The following is a 20,872-nucleotide window of genomic DNA, read 5'->3' as shown; positions in this document are numbered from 1 at the left end:
GAAGACATGCTATGTAAAGCTGGTTCTGTTTTAGAACAAATTACATGTAAAAACTCTTTAAAAAAACTGATGAATTTATGATTTTCTTTCAGTACTTAACATACATCAACACTTTAGAAAAGTGGCAAGAGGGAACCTCCCTCTCAGATCATTTCATGCACCTTTATAAGCAACATTTTACGCTTCCATCATAGCTAAATGAGTCCTCATTAATTTGATCACATTTGATTCTTGTCATGTGATTCATCTATTCCTGGGATAGATGACAATGTGAGGGAATTCCCAAACCTGGGTGCATGACTTTGGGTAACTTGCATCAAAAACAAAAAATGATTTAAAGCAGCCATCAACAGACCTTAGATTGCTACAAAAAGCAGAAACAAATCTATCTTCTAGTACCAGGCAAAATGAACATTTTCTTGGGGTTCCTTTGGTGCTGAATTCTTTTTCCTGTTAGAACGAAGCCTTTTCCTGACATTGTGTAGATGCTCCACCAGAAATCCAGTTGCTGGCCTATGAGCTGTGCAAGGGCTAACCGCGCATCCTGAAATGTTTAAACAAAAGAAAAGGATCAATAAAGTAAGATTTAAAAGATTATTTGCAGTTGTTTGATTAATGTTAACTTGTCTGTAATCCTGGAGCAGTGAGCTCCAACACTATGCTTGACATTTGCTCAACGAGGACAAAACAACAACGAAGCAGACCAGTTGTTGTGAATGCTGGCAATTAATTATTAGGAGATGGACTAAGCCGAGGAGGAAGCAGAGTCTGGGGATGAGGGGAATGACCCGCCAATTTCCGGGGGCGAGGTCACTGAGGCAGTTAAACAACTCCTTGGTGGCAGAGCCCCTGGTGTTGATGAGGTCCGCCCCGAGTTCCTGAAGGCTCTGGACGTTGTAGGGCTGTCCTGGTTGACACGCCTCTACAATGTTGCGTGGAGATCAGGGGCAGTACCCCTGGACTGGCAGACCGGGGTGGTGGTCCCCATCTTTAAGAAGGGAGACCGGAGGGTGTGTTCCAACTACAGGGGGATCACACTCCTCAGCCTCCCTGGGAAAGTCTATGCCAGGGTGCTGGAAAGGAGAGTTCGTCCGCTAGTCGAACCTCAGATACAGGAGGAACAATGCGGTTTTCGTCCTGGTCGCGGAACACTGGACCAGCTCTTTAGCCTCTCGAGGATACTTGAGGGTGCATGGGAGTTTGCCCAACCAGTCCATGTGTTTTGTGGACTTGGAGAAGGCATTCAACCGTGTCCCTCGGGGTATCCTGTGGAAGGTGTTGCGGGAGTATGGGGTGTCTGGCCCATTGCTACGGGCCATTCGATCCCTATACAACCGTTGCAAGAGCTTGGTTCGCATTGCCGGCAATAAGTCGGACTCGTTCCCGGTGGGTGATGGGCTCCGCCAGGGCTGCCCTTTATCACCGGTTCCGTTCATAATTTTTATGGACAGGATTTCTAGGCGCAGCCAAGTGGCGGAAGGCTTTCACTTCGGTGGCCTCAGAATCTCATCTCTGCTTTTCGTGGATGATGTGGTTCTGTTGGCTTCATCGGGTGATGGCCTCCAGCTCGCACTGGAACGGTTCGCAGCCGAGTGTGAAGCAGCGGGAATGAGGATCAGCACCTCCAAATCTGAGGCCATGGTTCTCAGCCGGAAAAGGGTGGAGTACCCACTCCGGGTCGGGGATGAGTTCCTGCCCCAAGTGGAGGAGTTCAAGTATCTCGGGGTCTTGTTCACGAGTGATGGGAGAAGGGAGCCGGAGATCGACAGACGGATTGGTGCTGCGGCTGCAGTGATGCGGACGCTGCACCGGTCCGTCGTGGTGAAGAGGGAGCTAAGTGTAAAAGCGAGGCTCTCAATTTACCGGTCGATCTACGTCCCTACCCTCACCTATGGCCACGAGCTGTGGGTAGTGACCGAAAGAACAAGATCGCAGATACAAGCGGCAGAAATGAGCTTCCTCCGAAGGGTGGCTGGTCTCTCCCTTAGAGATAGGGTGAGAAGTTCGGCCATCCGGGAGGGGCTCAGAGTAGAGCCGCTGCTCCTCCACATCGAAAGGAGCCAGTTGAGGTGGTTCGGGCATCTGACAAGGATGCCTCCTGGGCGCCTCCTGGGTGAGGTGTTCTGGGCATGTCCCACCGGGAGGAGGCCCCGGGGCAGACCCACGACACGCTGGAGAGATTATATCTCTCGGCTGGCCTGGGAGCGCCTTAGTGTTCCCCCAGATAAGCTGGAGGAGGTGGCTGGGGAGAGGGAGGTCTGGGCTTCTCTGCTTAGGCTGCTGCCCCTGCGACCCGGCCTCGGATAAAGCGGATGAAGATGGATGGATGGAGATGGACTAAGCCAAGATAAAGTATCATGTTTCACACACTTTATATTGTCACAATATTGTACAAAGCTTTTTGCCAATAGATTTAAACAAATGTTATTATTTATGCACCTTTAATGTGCATATGACTGAAGAGGTCACTTGGATTAGTGACATAATGTTCATACTTTTTTTTTTAAAGATATGGAAATTGAGTACATACAATCTGTATATGTATTTTTATAATCACAGTGACACTCATTATACTGATTGATAAATTGACCAGTATCCAGGGGTTTTTTTTTAACTGTTGTCATGTGTTTTAAAGTGTAGATACGGCAGTCCTTTAAACATATCAACTGATCTACGATTGATGATGCCAAAATTGCCTTTATTCCTGAAGTTGGGCTGCAAGCAAAAACATTTGCATTTAATAAAATTGGATAAACAAAAACTTTACTTTTCTATAGATTTCTTGTAAAATAAACAACTTATGCACAAGAAATACTCACTTTTCTCCATAGCGCTCCATTAAGTGTAAAATAAGTATCCGGACCATGCATCTTTCATGCATGGATATGTGCTGGTGTTCCTCAAGACTGGCAACCTAAGATGTCCCCCTCAGGCATACCTCACGGATGTTCTAAAGTTAAACAATGAAAGTTAAAACATTTTTAATGTCAATTTTAGAATAATTGAATCTACTTGTGATGACAGTTACAGCCACACAGTAGTAATATCTACCAAACATCAGTGTTACAATAGAGGCTTAACCATAACACTACACTTATATTTTTCTTTCTTTAAATATAGGATTTAATTTACAGGTTAATAAAGAATTGGTTTTGGTTGGCTGATCAGCCACTGTTTAAGTTTCCCCTTTGTCTCGTTTAGGTAGGTTAGTTTGTTTGAGTTAGTAGTATTGTTTGTTACTAGCTTTTGAGAAGAGTTCTGTCACTTTGACCTCTTTTATATGGGCTCAAGATAGTAAATTTTCTGTATAATTTAACCAAGTTTGTTTTAGGGTCAAATAAAAAAACTTTTCTTGCACTTTAACCTTTGCCTGACGTTCCTTGACTGCTCGGTCCATCACAATACTCAAAAGTTAGCAAGGATAAAATTTCTCAATTTTAATTTTCATTAAAGTGAATGTACATAGATATAGGTTAAAAAAAATATAAGCAAGTGTGATTGCACAGCTTGTGTACCCTGGACCGAGCATTCAGACAATGAAGTCGATGACTTTCGTCTTTGAATTATTGACAGGCTGCTTTCACTCAGTGTCATAGAAAAGCTAGAACTGCCTCCATCTAAAGCTGGGCACACACTGTGCCAGATATATATATATATATATATATATGTATGTATATATATAAAACACCCATCTTGCCCCTGCGGGCGGTTTATCCTTCAAGCTCGGGTCCTCTACCAGAGGCCTGGGAGCTTGAGGGTCCTGCGCAGTATCTTAGCTGTTCCCAGGACTGTGCTCTTCTGGACAGAGATCTCTGATGTTGTTCCTGGGATCTGCTGGAGCCACTCGCCTAGCTTGGGAGTCACCGCACCTAGTGCTCCGATTACCACGGGGACCACCGTTACCTTCACCCTCCACATCCTCTCGAGCTCTTCTCTGAGCCCTTGGTATTTCTCCAGCTTCTCGTATTCCTTCTTTCTGATGTTGCTGTCATTCGGAACCGCTACATCGATCACTATGGCTGTCTTCTTCTGTTTGTCTACCACCACTATGTCCGGTTGGTTAGCCACCACCATTTTGTCCGTCTGTATCTGGAAGTCCCACAGGATCTTAGCCCAGTCATTCTCCACCACCCTTGGGGGCGTCTCCCATTTTGACCTTGGAACTTCCAGGCCATACTCGGCACAGATGTTTCTGTATACTATGCCGGCCACTTGGTTATGGCGCTCCATGTATGCCCTGCCTGCTAGCATCTTGCACCCTGCTGTTATGTGCTGGATTGTCTTAGGGGCATCTTTACACAGCCTGCACCTTGGGTCTTGCCTGGTGTGATAGACCCCAGCCTCTATGGATCTTGTGCTCAGTGCTTGTTCCTGTGCTGCCATGATTAGTGCCTCTGTGCTGTCTTTCAGTCCAGCTTTGTCCAGCCACTGGTAGGATTTCTGGATATCAGCCACCTCCTCTATCTGCCGGTGGTACATACCGTGCAGGGGCCTGTCCGTTCATGATGGTTCCTCGCCTTCCTCCTCTTTCTTGGGTTTCTGCTGCCTGAGGTATTCACTGAGCACGCTGTCAGTTGGGGCCATCTTCGTGATGTATTCGTGGATGTTTCTTGTCTCATCCTGGACTGTGGTGCTGACACTCACCAGTCCCCGGCCTCCTTCCTTCCGCTTAGCGTACAGCCTCAGGATGCTGGACTTGGGGTGAAACCCTCCATGCATGGTCAGGAGCTTTCTTGTCTTTATGTCAGTGGCTTCTATCTCCTCCTTTGGCCAGCCTATTACCCCAGCAGGGTACCTGATCATGGGCAGGGCGTAGGTGTTGATGGCCCGGATCTTGTTCTTACCGTTCAGCTGACTCCTCAGGACTTGCCTGACCCTCTGCAGGTACTTGGTGGTTGCAGCTTTCCTAGCGGCCTCTTCATGGTTCCCATTCGCCTGCGGGATCCCCAGGTACTTGTACCTGTCCTCTATGTCTGCAATGTTGCCTTCTGGTAGTTCAATCCCCTCAGTTCTACCTTCCCTCTCTTTGTTACCATCCGACTACACTTCTCCAGTCCGAACGACATTCCAATGTCATTGCTGTATAGCCTGGTAGTGTGGATCAGTGAATCGATGTCTCGTTCACTCTTGGCATACAGCTTGATGTCATCCATGTACAGGAGGTGGCTGACAACCGCTCCGTTTCGTAGTCGGTATCCGTAGCCAGTCTTGTTAATGATCTCACTGAGGGGGTTCAGGCCTATGCAGAACAGCAGTGGGGACAGAGCATCTCCTTGGTAGATCCCGCACTTGATGGTGACTTCTGCTATGGGCTTGGAGTTGGCCTCTAGTGTTGTACGCCACATCCCCATTGAGTTCCTGATGAAGGCTCTTAGAGTCCTGTTGATCTTGTACAATTCTAGGCATTCCAGTATCCAGCTGTGGGGCATTGAGTCATAGGCCTTCTTGTAATCCAGGCAGTGCACAGGTTGGTCAGTCTGGTCTTGCAGTCTCGACTGATTGTTCGGTCTACCAGTAGCTGGTGTTTTGCGCCTCTGGTATTCTTGCCAATCCCTTTCTGTGCCCCGCTCATGTAATGACCCATGTGCCTGTTCATCTTAGCCGATGTGATGCCTGACAGGAGCTTCCATGTAGTACTGAGGCAGGTTATTGGTCGGTAGTTGGAGGGGACCGGTCCCTTCTTGGGGTCCTTGGGGATCAGGACCGTCCGACCTTCGGTTAGCCATTCCGGGTGTCTCTCGTTAACTAGCAGCTGGTTCATTTGTGCTGCCAGACGCTCGTGGAGTGCAGTCAGCTTCTTCAGCCAGTAGGCGTGAACCATGTCGGGGCCTGGTGCTGTCCAATTCTTCATACTGGAGACCCTTTCTTGGATATCTGCCACTGTGATGGTTACTGGACCCTGTTCAGGGAGGTCGCTATGGTCTGCCCTCAAATCCACTAGCCACTGAGCATTGCCGTTATGGGTTGCGTCCTTCTCCCATATGCTCCTCCAGTATTGCTCCGTCTCCAACCTTGGTGGTGCTGTTCTCTTATTGTTCCCTTGCCACTGAGAGTACACCTTTGCTGGTTCTGTGGAGAACAGCTGGTTTATTCTCCTGCCTTCTATCTCTCTGGTGTACCTCCTCAAGCAGCTGGCCAAGGCTGTGAGTCATTGCTTTCCAGTTTCCAAGGCCTCAGGTATGGACAGCTTGCTGTATTTCTTATGCACCTTCTTTGTCGCGCCTTTCTGCAACTCCATTAGTTGGCTAACCTCCCTCCGTGCTACTTTGATCTTGCCCTCTAGCCTCCTTCTCCATGGAGGGTACTGCCCCTTGTGGCTGTTCAACTTGTAGCCAAGCATCTCACTGGTCAGCTTGTTAGTGTCGGTAATCGTGGTTGTAGGTATCATCCGTAGTGCTGCATTAACATCATCTACCAGCCCTTCTGAGGGTACTTCACGTAATCTTGGTAAGCGGCTACGGGGGGTCCAGGTTTCAGGATCCTATCTTTCAGGTCAGTTCCCTTTCGCACTCAACGATCCTTCTCCTATCGCACTTGGGGCTATGTACCCAATCTCGGGTGGGGGTGATAATATCTCCCCCCTGACCTGGCGTCCTGACTCCTCCTTGCCGTAGCATTTATGTTGTACCTCGTCAATCTCTAGTTGTGAGAGCAGTCCCTTCTTTCGAATGTTGGAACACTGAGCTACTAGTTGTTTCGCCGTCATTGTGGATGTTGGGTATCGAGGAATCCATAGGTTCCTCATCCTATTCATGTAACCCCTTCCGCCAGGGTTACTTGCGTAGTAGCATTCCAACAACGCCCTATTTTCGTCTCTTGCCCACCGATGCCTTCTTGTTCCAGTAGCCCACTTCTCGTCAGGGTGCCCTGGTTCCTCAACACCTGACGCGGACCTTGTTGCTCCGGGCGACGCCCGAGCCGGCATGCCTTCATATTTATCTGTCTCGCTCATGTAGGTAGGCTCAGGTAGGCTTGCTTAGCATAGGGGGTCTAGTCTTAGGACCCTTACTGGATACAGATGCCCCAGGCGGGAATCGAACTTGTGTATATATATATATATATATATATATATATATATATATATATATATATATATATATATATATATATATATATCTGTTTAGTTATATATATATAATCATTGTTATTTTTTTTTCCAGTCGCGTTATTCAGCTCCCGCTCAAACAGTATGATTGAATCACCACCATCAAATTTGCTAAATTGCTAATGAAAAACATTGACCAGGCAGCTGCAATTGAGCAGCAATGTCCACCTATTTTCACGGTTGTTGGTCATGATAATTTTGTGAGGCCACATCGAAAAGACTCGGATGAGCTTGCCAAAGTTCTGCAATTTGTGCCTCCATCGCTTGTGTCCAGATCACACTGCCATGCTATTCCATCTTTTTCACTTCCATTGCTGTGTTTGTGCTTGCGCAGTGTGAGAGGTTGCGTTAAATTGGCTTGTGGCACTGCTTCAACAGTGCGATACCCTCATGAGGGGCGACCAGGATTTCAAAAAGGTTTGATTTTCTTGCGACCATACGATTGCTGGGGAGCTGGTCGTGAGGTGTTAATCGCTTCTCCTTACCCCATGTATACTACACGATGCACGACACACGATTAAGGCGAAACTCGGGCCGATCCCCAAAACAGTCGCACGACTGAAAAACCATCTCAAAACGGGCCAAAAATCGCACAGTGTATGCCCAGCTTAAGTGAAGAGCAGATTAGCTGTATACTGAGGAGGGTCCGAATGCAGCCAACATTCCCAGCCCTGCCAGGTTAACCCTTTAACAACTTAGCCTTGTGTGTTGACTAAGAACCAAAAGGCTTAATACAAACGATATTTAGAGGGCATTAAAGTTGTGTTTTTTATTTTACTTTGATTACACGTAAACTTCGGAGAGGCGGACCTTAAAACTACCAAGGTCTCAGAGTGAGGATCGAAGATGGTGGCTAAATATTGGTGGTGGCAGTATAAATACTCACGTGTGTTGCTGTCACCTTTGCGCGCTTTAGTGAACGAGGTAAAAAAAGAAAAGGGGGGTCAAAGTATTAGCACAATCTATCTTTTTCAAAAAAAAATCTAAATGAGATATCTGAGTCCAGTGATATCTGATCAGGTCATTTCTAGTTGAACATGGCAGTTTGTGAAGACTAATGTGGCTTCTTCTGAGGCTTATCTTCAACCCAAACAATTGGGTAGAATTTTGACCCAATATTTGATAAAAGCTACCCAACCTATGACCCAACAGAATTAGTCAAGCTGTGGAGTGTGTATTATCTTAGTCTGGGTACCAAGCTTATTATTAAATGCACGCACACACCGATCTCTGCTGCGATTCCCACTTTATTTCTCATTTTTTCTTTTTCTTCTTGCTCGCGGGTAGAATACACACATTGCAGCAACACAGTGCCATCTAGTGGCTGATGCGAACATAGGTCAACATGTTACATCTCCCTTCTTAAAAAAAAACAACAACAACAACAAAAAAAAACTCAGGCCTGTAAAATTTGTAAGGCAACTGAAATTACGAGAATAACATCCTGAGTAACATCCATTAATAACATAGCATTCGACTCAATACTGGCTACATCATTACCATAATAAACAGATGCATTTAGTGACATCATTGGAACAACAAACATGTGAACAGCCTTTTCTTTCTTTTTTTTAGGGCAGCGATCCGCCTGCACCCTTTACAATATTACAGGTCCAGAACCTGTCTTGGTTTAGTAACACGCCCATATCGAGTCGTGTATCCGGGTGTTGTAATGTCTTTATCAGGGGGCTCCACAGACGGGGGCTGAGAAACCACAGCGCTGTCATTGCTGTTAACCGTTGGTTGAATGGACTGCTCACCTCCTATGCTGTTTCTGCTTTTGCGGAGGTGTCGGCGGTTACGCCGATAAACTTGTCCTGTATCTGTGGTTATGTTGTAGCTTCTGGACGTGTCGGCACAACTTGTGACCACAGCTGGTTTCCAGGAACCATCTTGTTGCCGGAACCGGACCGGTACGCCGGGACATAGTTGAGGCAGAGGTCGGGCTGCTCTGTTGAAATAAGTCTGCTGGCGCTGCTGACAGACTTCTCTCCTCTCACGCACTGTTTGCTGGCAAACTACTTGGGGTTCCAGCTGTTTTGGTGTTGCAGGGAGGATGGAGCGGAGTCTCCGGCTCATGAGTAGTTGTGCAGGCGACTTTAAGTTGTCCACAGGGGTGTTCCGGTATTCTAATAGGCTCAAGTAGGGATCCTTATGTTCAGCTTTGGCCTTGTCCAGTAGTTTTTTTGCTGTTTGGACAGTCTTTTCGGCTAGGCCGTTGCTCTGTGGGTAATGGGGGCTAGTAGTGCTGTGGGTGAAACTCCATGACTTTGCGAACTGTTGGAACTTACTTGAAGCATAGCACGGGCCGTTATCACTAATCACTGAATCTGGAATACCATGCCTGGCCATGGCTGACTTTAGTTTGTGGATCACTGCTTCTGCAGTGCAGCTGTGCAGTCTTTCCAACTCGAAGAATCTACTGTAGTAATCGACGATGATGATGTAGTCTTCCGAGTTCCAAGTGAACAGATCGGTGGCTATAACCTGCCATCGTCGTTCTGGTATTGCATGTGACAGCAGGGGTTCCTTGGGGTTAGCAGCTTGTCTCTCCTGGCATGTGCTGCAGGCTCCGACTGCTTCCTCGATCTGCTTTCCCATGCCTGGCCAAAACAGAAGGTCTCTGGCTCTGTTTTTACTCTTTTCTATGCCCATATGGCTGGAATGAATCCGATCTATCATGTCCTTTCTGAGCCTTTTTGGGATGATCATTTTCTCTCCTTTAAACATGATCCCGTCTATCAGTGAGATCTCATCCCTGTGGTTCCAAAACTCCTGGATGTCAGGCGGACATTGAGACCTTTTATCCGGCCATCCACTCAATGTGGTCCTTCTCAGAGTGTTGAGCTGAGGGTCCTGGGCTGTTTCGTTTTTTATCTCTGAGAGTCTCTGATCACTGACAGGCATGTAGCTGAGGACTGCGTGGATCTGCACATCCATTCCGTCACATAGCGATTTAACGTGGCACTCTATGGATTTCCGGGAGAGCGTGTCGGCTACCGGGATGTCTTTCCCTGGCTTGTGGATGATGCTGATGTTGTATTTTTGCAGTTGTAGTATCATCCTCTGTAGCCGTGGTGGTGCTGATGCTAGTGGTTTTTTGAGTATGGACTCTAGTGGCTTGTGGTCCGATTCAATGGTCACATGTCGACCGTACATGTACTCGTGGAACCGCTTGCAGCCAAAGAGAACAGCATACAGCTCCTTTTCTATTTGGGCATAGTTCTGCTCGGTGCTGTTAAGTGACTTGGATGCGTAGGCAACTGGCCTGCCGTCCTGCAGCATCACAGCACCGAGGCCACTTTTGGATGCGTCGACCTGGAGTCGTAGCGCTTTCGTGGGGTTGAAGAAGGAGAGAACTGGGCCTGGTTCTGTAGTGATCAGCTCCTTCATTTGTTGAAAGGATCTGTCATGGTTCTTGTCCCATACAAACTCACTGTCATGCTTTAACAGCTGGCGGAGCGGCGCGTTTATCTCTGACAGGTGTGGGGCAAATCTTGCTAAATAATTAACCATCCCCAGCACTGTTTCCAGTTCTGCCCTGTTCTGTGGGGGCGCCATGTCTTGGATTGCTTTTACTTTATGTGGATCTGGTTTTAGTCCTTCGTGTGACAATGTGTGACCGAAGTAACTGACCTCTTTGACGCAGATGGTGCACTTGTCAGGGTTCAGTTTTACACCTCTCTCCCTGCTGCGCTGCAGCATGGCCCTCAAGTTGTCGTCATGCTCCTGTTTGGTTGCTCCGAAGACTAACACATCATCCACAATGGCTGCCACGCCCCTCAGGCCCTCGTAGGTCTCATCCACGCGTCGCTGGAATTCATCCTGGGCTGAGATTATGCCGAAAGGAAGCCTGAGGAAGCGGTACCTGCCAAACACAGTATTAAATGTGGTTAACAGAGATGATTCGTGGCTTAGCTTAATGGCCCAGTAGCCTGATCTGGCGTCCAAAACACTAAAATACTTGGCCCCAGCAAGTTTTGTGGTGACATCCTCCAAGGTGGGTAGAGGGTAATGGGGTCTTTGTATAGCCTTGTTGAGGGGTCTGGGGTCCAGACATACTCTGAGTCTGCCTGTCTTGGGTTTTTCCACGGCAACAAGTGCATTCACCCAGTCCGTAGGATCTGTCACCTTGCATATGATTTGATTCCGTTCCATGCTGTCGAGCTCGTCTTTGAGTCGGGCTCGCAGAGCGATGGGAATCCGACGAGGTGGGCTGACTGTGGGTGCGACGTCTGGGTTTACATGGAAACTGCATTCACCAGGAAATTCTCCTATCCCTTTGAACACGTCAGCATACTCATCTAGTATTGCCTGTGAACTGTTGGTTGTCTTGTCTCTTTCCTCCGTCACTGCCATCACGATCCTGACCAGGTTTAGGTCACGGCAAGCTTTCATTGCTAATACAGGTGGGGCGCTCGTTTTAACAACGTGGAATTCCAACGTGCTAGTTTTGTCTTTGTGTTTGCATTTTAGCTGGCATTTCCCCTCCACGCTGAGTGAGTGTCCCCCGTAATCTGTGAGCTTGTGTGTGACAGGCTTCAGTGTCACATGTGGGAAGAGCGTCTGGAACATGTTGGCTGGAATTGTGTTTGCTTGTGCCCCAGTGTCAACTTTAAACCTCACTGTCTGTGGGGGAAAACCAAGTTGCATGTCTGCATATGCTTGCTCATCATTTCTTCCTTCATTTTCTATGGTGATGCTATCAATGTAGAAACAGTCTTGCTCCTCATCTGTGTCCTCAGTTGTCACTTCTATGTTCTCTCTCACAGTGTGTACTGATTTGAGGTGGGCTTTTGTCTGCGAAGAGAGTTTTGACCTGCATGCTCTTGCAAAATGGTTTTTTTTCTTGCATTTTGCACATTGCTTTCCTTTTGCTGGGCAGATGTCTTTATTACTGTGTTGTCCGGCACAATAGCTGCACGTTTTTAGTGTTACTTTAGCGTGTTCTTTTGGTTTCACGCTTCTTATTTGATTTTCTTGTCTGTGCGGTTTCCTGCCGATGGCGTGCACAGTTTCCTGGCCCCTAGAGTGGCCCGTAGATTTTAGCTGTTGCTTTGCTAGCTCGTGTGATCGTGCTATATCTATAGCTTTCTCAAGCGTGAGCTCTGCGCCTTGGCTGAGTAGCTTTTCTCGGACGTGTGGCGAATTAGTGGCAAATACGATGCGATCCCTGACCATTTCATCTGTATTTGGGTATCCACAGTCTTTAGCAAGCAGTTTCAGTTCTGTAATAAACTGTTCAAACGCCTCATTTTCACCCTGCATCTTTTCATGGAACTTATATCTGGCGTAGATTGGGTTCGCTTTCGGTGTGATGTAATCAGTGTACTTATCGTAGTACGTCTGAAGCTTTCGGGAGTCGTCTGCGGTGAGCGTCCACGTGTTGTAGACGTCCCGTCCTTTCTCACCGACCCATAGAAGAAGGTAGCTGCATTTGTCTGCCTCCTCCTTCCCCCGAAGAGGACCAGCGAACATTAGCTCGGCGTGCTGCTTGAAGCGCCGCCATGCCTCGGGCAGGTTGCTAGAGTCCCAATCCATGCGCGGTGTGGGAACGCCGTAAGCCTCCATGTCTGCGCTGTCCGACGGCGAGGGATTGCGTATAAAACCGCTACTCTGACACCATGTATTATCTTAGTCTGGGTACCAAGCTTATTATTAAATGCACGCACACACCGATCTCTGCTGCGATTCCCACTTTATTTCTCATTTTTTCTTTTTCTTCTTGCTCGCGGGTAGAATACACACATTGCAGCAACACAGTGCCATCTAGTGGCTGATGCGAACATAGGTCAACATGTTACAGAGTGAACTGAAGAACCCGGCACATCATCAACCCAACTCCTGAGCCATGACTTTTGAACCAATATTTGGTCACAATAACCCAACTTACAAACCTACAGCTTTTACCCAGAAGTTGAGTTATGAAAATAACCCAGCATTTTTTAGTGTGTATGAAAAGTTTGGAATAATCTGTAGATGAGACATGTAACTTTAACAGTTATAACGAGCATAATGCACTTAACCTGCCAATGAAATAACACTTACTGACTGATTAACACACAACACAATCATATGAAACTGCGTGACAGCTTCAATGTTTTGCAACCACCCCCTTACAAATATCCACTGTGTGCTAAGGGCATGGTCACTGAAGCAAAGTTCCTTTGAGTGCGCTTGATTATTGTCTCTAGACATCCTGAGGCCAAGTCAGAGGACGAAAATTTAAACACCTCCTGCTATGAACATTAAAGGCGTGTGCTCTATATTGTCACACAAGTTTTGTTACTATAAGAACTAACTGTCACAAGCAACTTGAAAAACAAACAGGGGACAAAGGAAGAGACGTTATAAATCTCTGTTAGTGTTGCTCAGTTTTCTTTTAGGAGCATTTGGAATTTTATGTTTTGTAACCAAAAATATAAAAAATAAATGGACTAGATTTGCTCTCAGCTCAGTTTTCACAAGTTATTCATTATGTTCTCTCTTTATATGGAGTATTTCAATTACTGAAATGAATACAAAGATGAATTAATTTAGCAGACTTAGATTATTTTAAAAGAGCTTTTAAAACACACTGTTTAAAACAGTTTAAAATGCAAAACAAGCTCTGTTATAAGAAGTACTAATCACACATTTTTCCTCTTCTTAGAATTAATCATAGCCTGATGACCCTCCCTCCTGTTCCTGCTCTCTGACTCAGCACCTACTGTCTGTCCATATATTTCGTTCCTCCCTCCCCTTCAGGTCTGCACTTTGAACAAGCCTGTAACCAACGTGCAGTGACGCAGAAGAGCTAACTCATGTTGTTTAGATAAGAGCTACGAATGCTTTCAATTATAAGGAAGTGAAACTCACAAAGTCACTGATACTGAGAGGAGAAATGGCGCAGAGAGGAGTTCAGCTGGACCAAGAAACCTTCACTTGTTCGATCTGTTTGGATCTTCTGAAGGATCCGGTGACTATTCCCTGTGGACACAACTACTGTATGAACTGTATTAATGGCTTTTGGGATGGAGAGGAGGAGAATAAAATCTACAGCTGCCCTCAGTGCAGACAGACTTTCACACCGAGGCCTGTCCTGGTGAAAAACACCATGTTAACAGTTTTAGTGGAGGAGCTGAAGAAGACTGGACTCCAAGCTGCTCCTGCTGATCACTGCTATGCTGGACCTGAAGATGTGGCCTGTGATTTCTGCACTGGAAGAAAAATCAAAGCTGTGAAATCATGTCTAGTGTGTTTGGTTTCTTACTGTGAGAAACACCTTCAGCCTCATTATGATGTGGCTGCATTAAAGAAACACAAGCTGGTGGAGCCCTCCAAGAAGCTCCAGGAGAACATCTGCTCTCGTCATGATGAGGTGATGAAGATGTTCTGCCGTACTGATCAGCAGAGTATCTGTTATCTCTGCTCTGTGGATGAACATAAAGGCCACGACACAGTCTCAGCTGCAGCAGAAAGGACTGAGAGGCAGAGAGAGCTGGAGGTGAGTCGACAAAACATCCAGCAGAGAATCCAGGACAGAGAGAAAGATGTGAAGGTGCTTCAACAGGAGGTGGAGGCCATCAATCAGTCTGCTGATCAAACAGTGGAGCACAGTGAGAAGATCTTCACTGAGCTGATCCATCTCATCCAGAAAAGAAGCTCTGATGTGAAGCAGCAGATCAGATCCCAGCAGGAAACTGAAGTGAGTCGAGTCAAAGAGCTTGAGGAGAAGCTGAAGCAGGAGATCACTGAGCTGAAGAGGAAAGATGCTGAGCTGAAGCAGCTCTCACACACAGAGGATCACATCCAGTTTCTACACAACTACCCCTCACTGTCAGCACTCAGTGAGTCTACAGACTCATCCAGCATCAATATCCATCCTCTAAGCTACTTTGAGGATGTGACAGCAGCTGTGTCAGAGGTCAGAGATAAACTACAGGACATTCTGAGAGAGGAATGGACAAACATCTCACTGACAGTCACTGAAGTGGATGTTTTACTGTCACAAGCTTGGCTGCAGACCAGAGCTGAATTCTTAAAATATTCATGTAAAATCTCACTGGATCCAAACACAGCACACACACAGCTGTTATTATCAGACGAGAACAGAAAAGTAACATTCATGTATCATCAACAATACTTTTGGGATCATCCAGACAGATTTACTGGATGGTGGCAGGTCCTGAGTAAAGAGAGCCTGACTGGACGTTGTTACTGGGAGGTAGTGAGGAGAGGGGGAGTTTTTGTAGCAGTTGCATATAAGAATATCAGCAGAGCAGGGACTCGAAATGAATGTGGATTTGGTCGTAATGACAAATCTTGGGCACTAGATTGTTCCAAAAATAGTTACACATTTTGGCATAACAACATTGAAATTCCCATTTCAGGTCCTCGTTCCTCCAGAGTAGGAGTGTACCTGGATCACAGAGCAGGTATTTTGTCCTTCTACAGCGTCTCTGAAACCATGACTCTCCTCCACAGAGTCCAGACCACATTCACTCAGCCGCTCTATGCTGGGCTTAGGCTTTACAACAATTATGGAGATATTGCTGAATTCATTAAACTGAAATAGACTGAAGACTTTCATTTTGTGGGTTTAAATCTGTATTTTAGTTTCCATTTTATTTTCTCTCCATCATTTCTGCACTGAGATCAGCTGTCAGTCAAACATTATGGGTGGTACCTCGACATCTTCTTTTTGTTCTCTTGATGTTTTTGAATTTTTGAAGGGGATCTTTCCTGTGTCTGTTTGTCCATGGAAGGTACCAGTGATCAATATGAATTTTATTTACACAAATATTTCTCCACCTTTTTTTTTTGTCTTCTACTTCATGGGCTTTAACAGAGAAATTAGCAGAACATTCTTTGTCAAGCAGTTGTTTTTTTTCCTTTACTTTAGAAAGAAACAAATAAATGTATCTGTTTGGTATATTTAAATGTATTAGTAAATACAAAAACAAATTAGTAACAAATGATATTATAAAAATATATTTTGAATTATTGTAATTGTTGTTGAGATCATAATCTTTTTGGTATTTAATATGTGAACAAACAAAAAAGGTTTTTATTATAAATAAAACTTTGTTCAAAGTCTCTTCTTCTGTCTTCATTCCAGGATCTCATTCAAATCTGATGCAGAGACTGTGAAATTAATCAGAGACAATCACTTGAGCACTTTTCCTCCTGAAGCACCACAAAGTTCATGTTTTTTATACGATTTGTCTGTCAGTTTGTGGATCAGAATCAGAATTGTGTTTATTGGCCATGTATATGTGCAGACACATACAAGGAATTTGGTTCTGGTAGATGGTGACTCTCAAGCACAGTAATGTAAATCACACACACACACACACACACGTGTCTATATATACATTACACATGCATACACATACATACACAAAGCTGTGTAAACCAACTATAAATAAACAATCTAAACGTATATACATTAAATACAGAAATGAAATGAGGTGGAATGAATACTACAGAATGTACATAAGGTGCAGTTGCAGTCTGGCAGTGGGAGCAGTGTGACAGGTCAACTGTTTAGAAAGGAGATGGCGAGGGGAAAGAAACTGTTCCTATGTCGGGTGGTCCTGGTCTGCAGGCTTCTGTACCGTCTGCCAGAGGGCAGCAGGTCAAAAAGTCTGTGTCCAGGGTGTGAGGGGTCTGTGATGATTTTCCCTGCCTGTTTCCTGGTTCTTGAGAGGTACAGCTCCTGGATGGAGGGCAGGGGGCGCCTATGATCCTTTCTGCTGCCCGTACAGTCCGCTGCAGTCTGCTCCTGTCCTGTTTAGTGACTGCACCATACCAGACTGTGATGGAGGAGCACAGGACAGACTCAATGACTGCAGTGTAGAACTGGATCAGCAGCTCCTGTGGAAGACTGTACTTCCCCAGTTGTCTCAGGAAGTACATCCTCTGCTGGGTCTTTTTGAGGATGGAGTTGTTGTTGGTCTCCCACTTCAGGTCCTGGGAGATGGTGGCACCCAGGAACTTGAAAATCTTCACAGTAGACACCGGGCTGTCTGATATCGTAAGGGGGAGCAGAGTTGAGGGATGTCTCCTGAAGTCCACTGTCATCTCTACAGTCTTGAGAGTGTTCAGCTCCAGATTGTGTTGACTGCACCAGAGTACCAGCTGCTCAACTTCCTGCCGGTATGCAGATTCATCACCATGAATGAGGCCAGTGACGGTGGTATCATCTGCAAACTTTAGGAGTTTAACAGCCGAGTTCTTGGAGGTGCAGTCATTAGTGCAGAGGGAGGACACATCCTTGAGGGGCACCAATACTGAGGGACCGAGTTTCAGAGGTGATCTCCCCCAGCCTCACTTGCTGCTTCCTGTCTGTCAGGTAGCTGGTGACACGCTGAGCTGGGAGAGTTTAGAGGAGAGAAGTTCAGGCACGATGGTGTTAAAAGCCGAACTAAAGTCCACAAACAGGACCGTGGCATAAGTTCCTGGGCAGTCGAGGTGTTGCAGGATGTAATGCAGCCCCAAGTGACATGAGACAAACTTAACTGGAGGACTAATTATAATATATAACAATATAAATATAATATTTCCTCCTAGAAGAGATGAAAGACAACATGCTTTTGTGTGGATGAGTGTAGCATTTTACTTTTCTGAGGGCCTTGCAGAAGCATCACTTGGTTCATAGGCCTTATCTTCTGAAAAGCTCTGGAATGCTTTACTGAATAATACAAATGACTGAGCTCATTTGACTTCAGTAAGGCAGACTGGGAAGCATTTCCTTCTAACTGTGAAAAAGCCACAGAAAAATTTGAGAAAAGCAGGATGGATGAATGGACTTACAGTTTATCTGAAAATATTGTTTAGTGCAAATAGCTCTATCCCTGCTAAGAAGAAAATTAGTGGAAATGACAATCATAGTAGCTGCTAGAGTGATTAAAAGAAGTCTAAAATGAAGTTCAAGTCTGTTCACAAAGGAGCTCAGATATGTGTTAAGGAGTGAGGAAAATGAATGAAATGATAAGGAAACATACAGAAACTTCAGTTAATGAAGATGACACTAAAATCAATCTAAAGGCTGGAGAACCTGTGGGGTTTTTTTTGTGGATACCAAGATAAGATGGGGAAGATCGGACTCAAGTTGTAGACATTGGAGCCAAGAATTTTAAGCGCCTTGAGGTGACTGTTGTTGTGATTTGGCGCTATATGAATAAAATTTAATTTAATTTAATAAGCACTGGGTCTTCGGAATGTGGATCCATCATCAAAGAAACAGCATGTGGCAAAACCAATAAGAGAATAAAAAGAATGGGTGTCATTACTTTACATAGCATAAGATAAGATAAGATAAGATAAGATAAGATAAGATAAGATAAGATAAGATAAGATAAGATAAGATAACCTTTTTTAGTCCCACGCATGGGAAATTTGTTTTGTTACAGCAGTGGACAGTGCAAAGTTGCATACAAAAATTAGAGAAAAACACTGGAATAAGACATCAATAAGATACTGTACACAATAGAATAGAATAGAATACTATATACAACTGAATAAAATACAATAAAATAGAATACAAATGCTATATACAATATGGGTATAATACAACGATGCCAGAAAGAGTATTGCACTTAGTGTTATTGCTATTGCACATGTGTGGATGTGTGTGTTTGATCAGTTGAAGTCTTTGCTGTGTAGTCTGACAGCAGTGGGGAGGAAAGACCTGCGAAACCTCTCCGTCCCACATCGTGGGTGTCGCAGCCTGCCACTGAAGGAGCTGCTCAGTGCTGTCAGAGTCTCCTGCATGGGGTGGGAGATGTTGTCCAACAGGGATGACAGCTTAGTCACCATTCTCCTGTCACTCACCACCTCCACTGGGTCCAGAGGGCATCCTAGAACAGAGCTGGCCCTTCTGATCAGCCTGTTCAGTCTCTTCCTGTCCCCGGCTGAGCTGTTGCCACCCCAGCAGACCACACCGTAAAAGATGGCTGAGGCCACCACAGAGTCATAGAAGGTCTTCAGGAGTGGGCCCTTCACTCCAAAAGACCTGAGTCTATATATTTATATTTATAATATAAATATATGTATAATATAAATATATGGTGTTTCAATATAGAAACACCATTGTTATCTGTAAACAGAGAGGATAGGGTGATTTTGACCAGACTAAGGCCAAAGCACTGAGGGTTGAATTAGGGGTGAGCATTCTGATGTAAAATGCACGTGTAGAAAGACAGAAAGTGTTAAACATGTTTAGACAGTCTGTTCCAGCTGTGCTGCAGAATATTACAGACTGTTTAAGTCAATATTCGGCTTCGCTCACTGGGGAACTAAAATTCTTTATTCAGGTTTCTGCAAAGCACTAGACTTTATGGAAGGACTTTTATTTGGACTACGAATGACCTGAGGAGGGCAGTAGTGCGCCAGTTCTACTCGAAATTCTAATAGAAGAAGTATAGACGTCACTCTAACTTCACAGCAATAGTTTTCAAACCAGTGGTTTGAGAGTTTGTCAAGGTAGAAATCTGCTCGGAGGTTAGGAAACAATCTCCCAGGATGAGATCAACCATCAGCGCAGACTAAATTCAAGCAGCAGCTCATCACATAAGTGCATCCCTTTGATTTAAACGGTAAGATTTTAGTATTAAACACCCGGACGAAAGAATCTGTGAGAGAAACCTTCAACTCTAACCACGTGGTTACCGTGCAGATGTTTTAGGTTATTTATTTTAAAACTGTGGAACGCGTGGTACTTGGGCTCTTTCTGGTGGTACGGATGAAATCTCATTTTTTTAAAACATTAAATAATATACCATTGTGGAGGTATGCAAAGACAACACGAGGGTTCTCGAGGCTCTTCTGGGAGTCTAAGTAGAGCCGAATAGTGGAATTGTAAAGCGCTCTGAGGGTCTCGAAAAGCGCTATATAAATGCAATCCATTATTCCCATTATTAAGTCGACCATAAAAACCCGAGCGTGAGTCCTCTATGACGAGCTACCTTTCCTTATCGCCAGTGGTCGCGGCCACTATTAAGGGACTGGCGGGCTCGTTTCCCTGAGCCTTAAACTGCGAAGGCTACAATGGCTGATGATCGTGCCGCAATCCCAGCCACCATCGATGAGTCGGAGGCTCCCGGGAGAATCTGTGGGGGCGCGGGAGATGCCGTCGGTAAGTCGGGAATGCACGAGGCGATCGCGAAAACGCCAAACAAATAAACGTCTCCACGTCGATGCTGTTCACAGGACAGGTGGCAGTAGTGGACTGACCTCCATTTGAGACTGCTCCAGCTGCTATGTGATAGTCAGTAGATCTGCTACAAACTGCAGATCATATGCAAGTTTTGGAAATTACATTATAAATATTCCTAACTTAGAATTTCTTGGTTTTAAAGCTAACTCTCCTCCACACTCAAAAACAGATGACACACCAACTGACACACCTGAGTCACTCACTTTCTTAAATGTACTCACTCACACTGGCTCTGCGCCACCTGTGGTCAAGTGCCTAAAACCTACAGTCAGATTAACCTGTGACACACATCTGCACCTCGTTTGAATTTGTTTCATGCACAATCCATTTGCCATGTTAATGTATTCCCTACATAGGCAGGCTATGCTAACAGGATCTGAAATATTAATGTGTCATATATTTGTTCAAGACGTATTTCTTTGTTACGGTAAAGAAAATTAAAATCATGCTGATCAACAGGAGTGGTGATTTCGAAAACTTTGTGTATATAATTTGGCATTTTCTACTGATGTAGGCCAAAAATAAATGCATAATATAATTATATAATATAAAGTTTATTTGCAAGA

At 45.3% G+C, this 20,872-nt stretch overlaps 1 protein-coding gene across 1 annotated transcript; it reads left to right on the top strand.

Moving 5' to 3' along the window:
* The first annotated feature begins 13,988 nt into the window (after positions 1-13,988).
* On the top strand, positions 13,989-15,662 carry LOC134616972 (tripartite motif-containing protein 16-like). The gene has a single exon (XM_063462108.1). It carries the CDS (start codon positions 13,989-13,991, stop codon positions 15,660-15,662), a length of 1,674 nt encoding a protein of 557 aa, XP_063318178.1.
* Positions 15,663-20,872: the final 5,210 nt, after the last annotated feature.

The sequence above is a fragment of the Pelmatolapia mariae genome, linkage group LG18 (genome assembly GCF_036321145.2).
Source record: "Pelmatolapia mariae isolate MD_Pm_ZW linkage group LG18, Pm_UMD_F_2, whole genome shotgun sequence".
Classification (NCBI taxonomy): Eukaryota; Metazoa; Chordata; class Actinopteri; order Cichliformes; family Cichlidae; genus Pelmatolapia; species Pelmatolapia mariae.
The sequence above is the reverse complement of the archived record's forward strand: the minus strand, read 5'-3'. Positions and strand labels throughout refer to the sequence as shown.

Excerpts from the sequence above, each read along its gene's own strand:
- LOC134616972 (XM_063462108.1), top strand. The coding sequence starts at position 13,989 with ATGGCGCAGAGAGGAGTTCAGCTGGACCAAGAAACCTTCACTTGTTCG.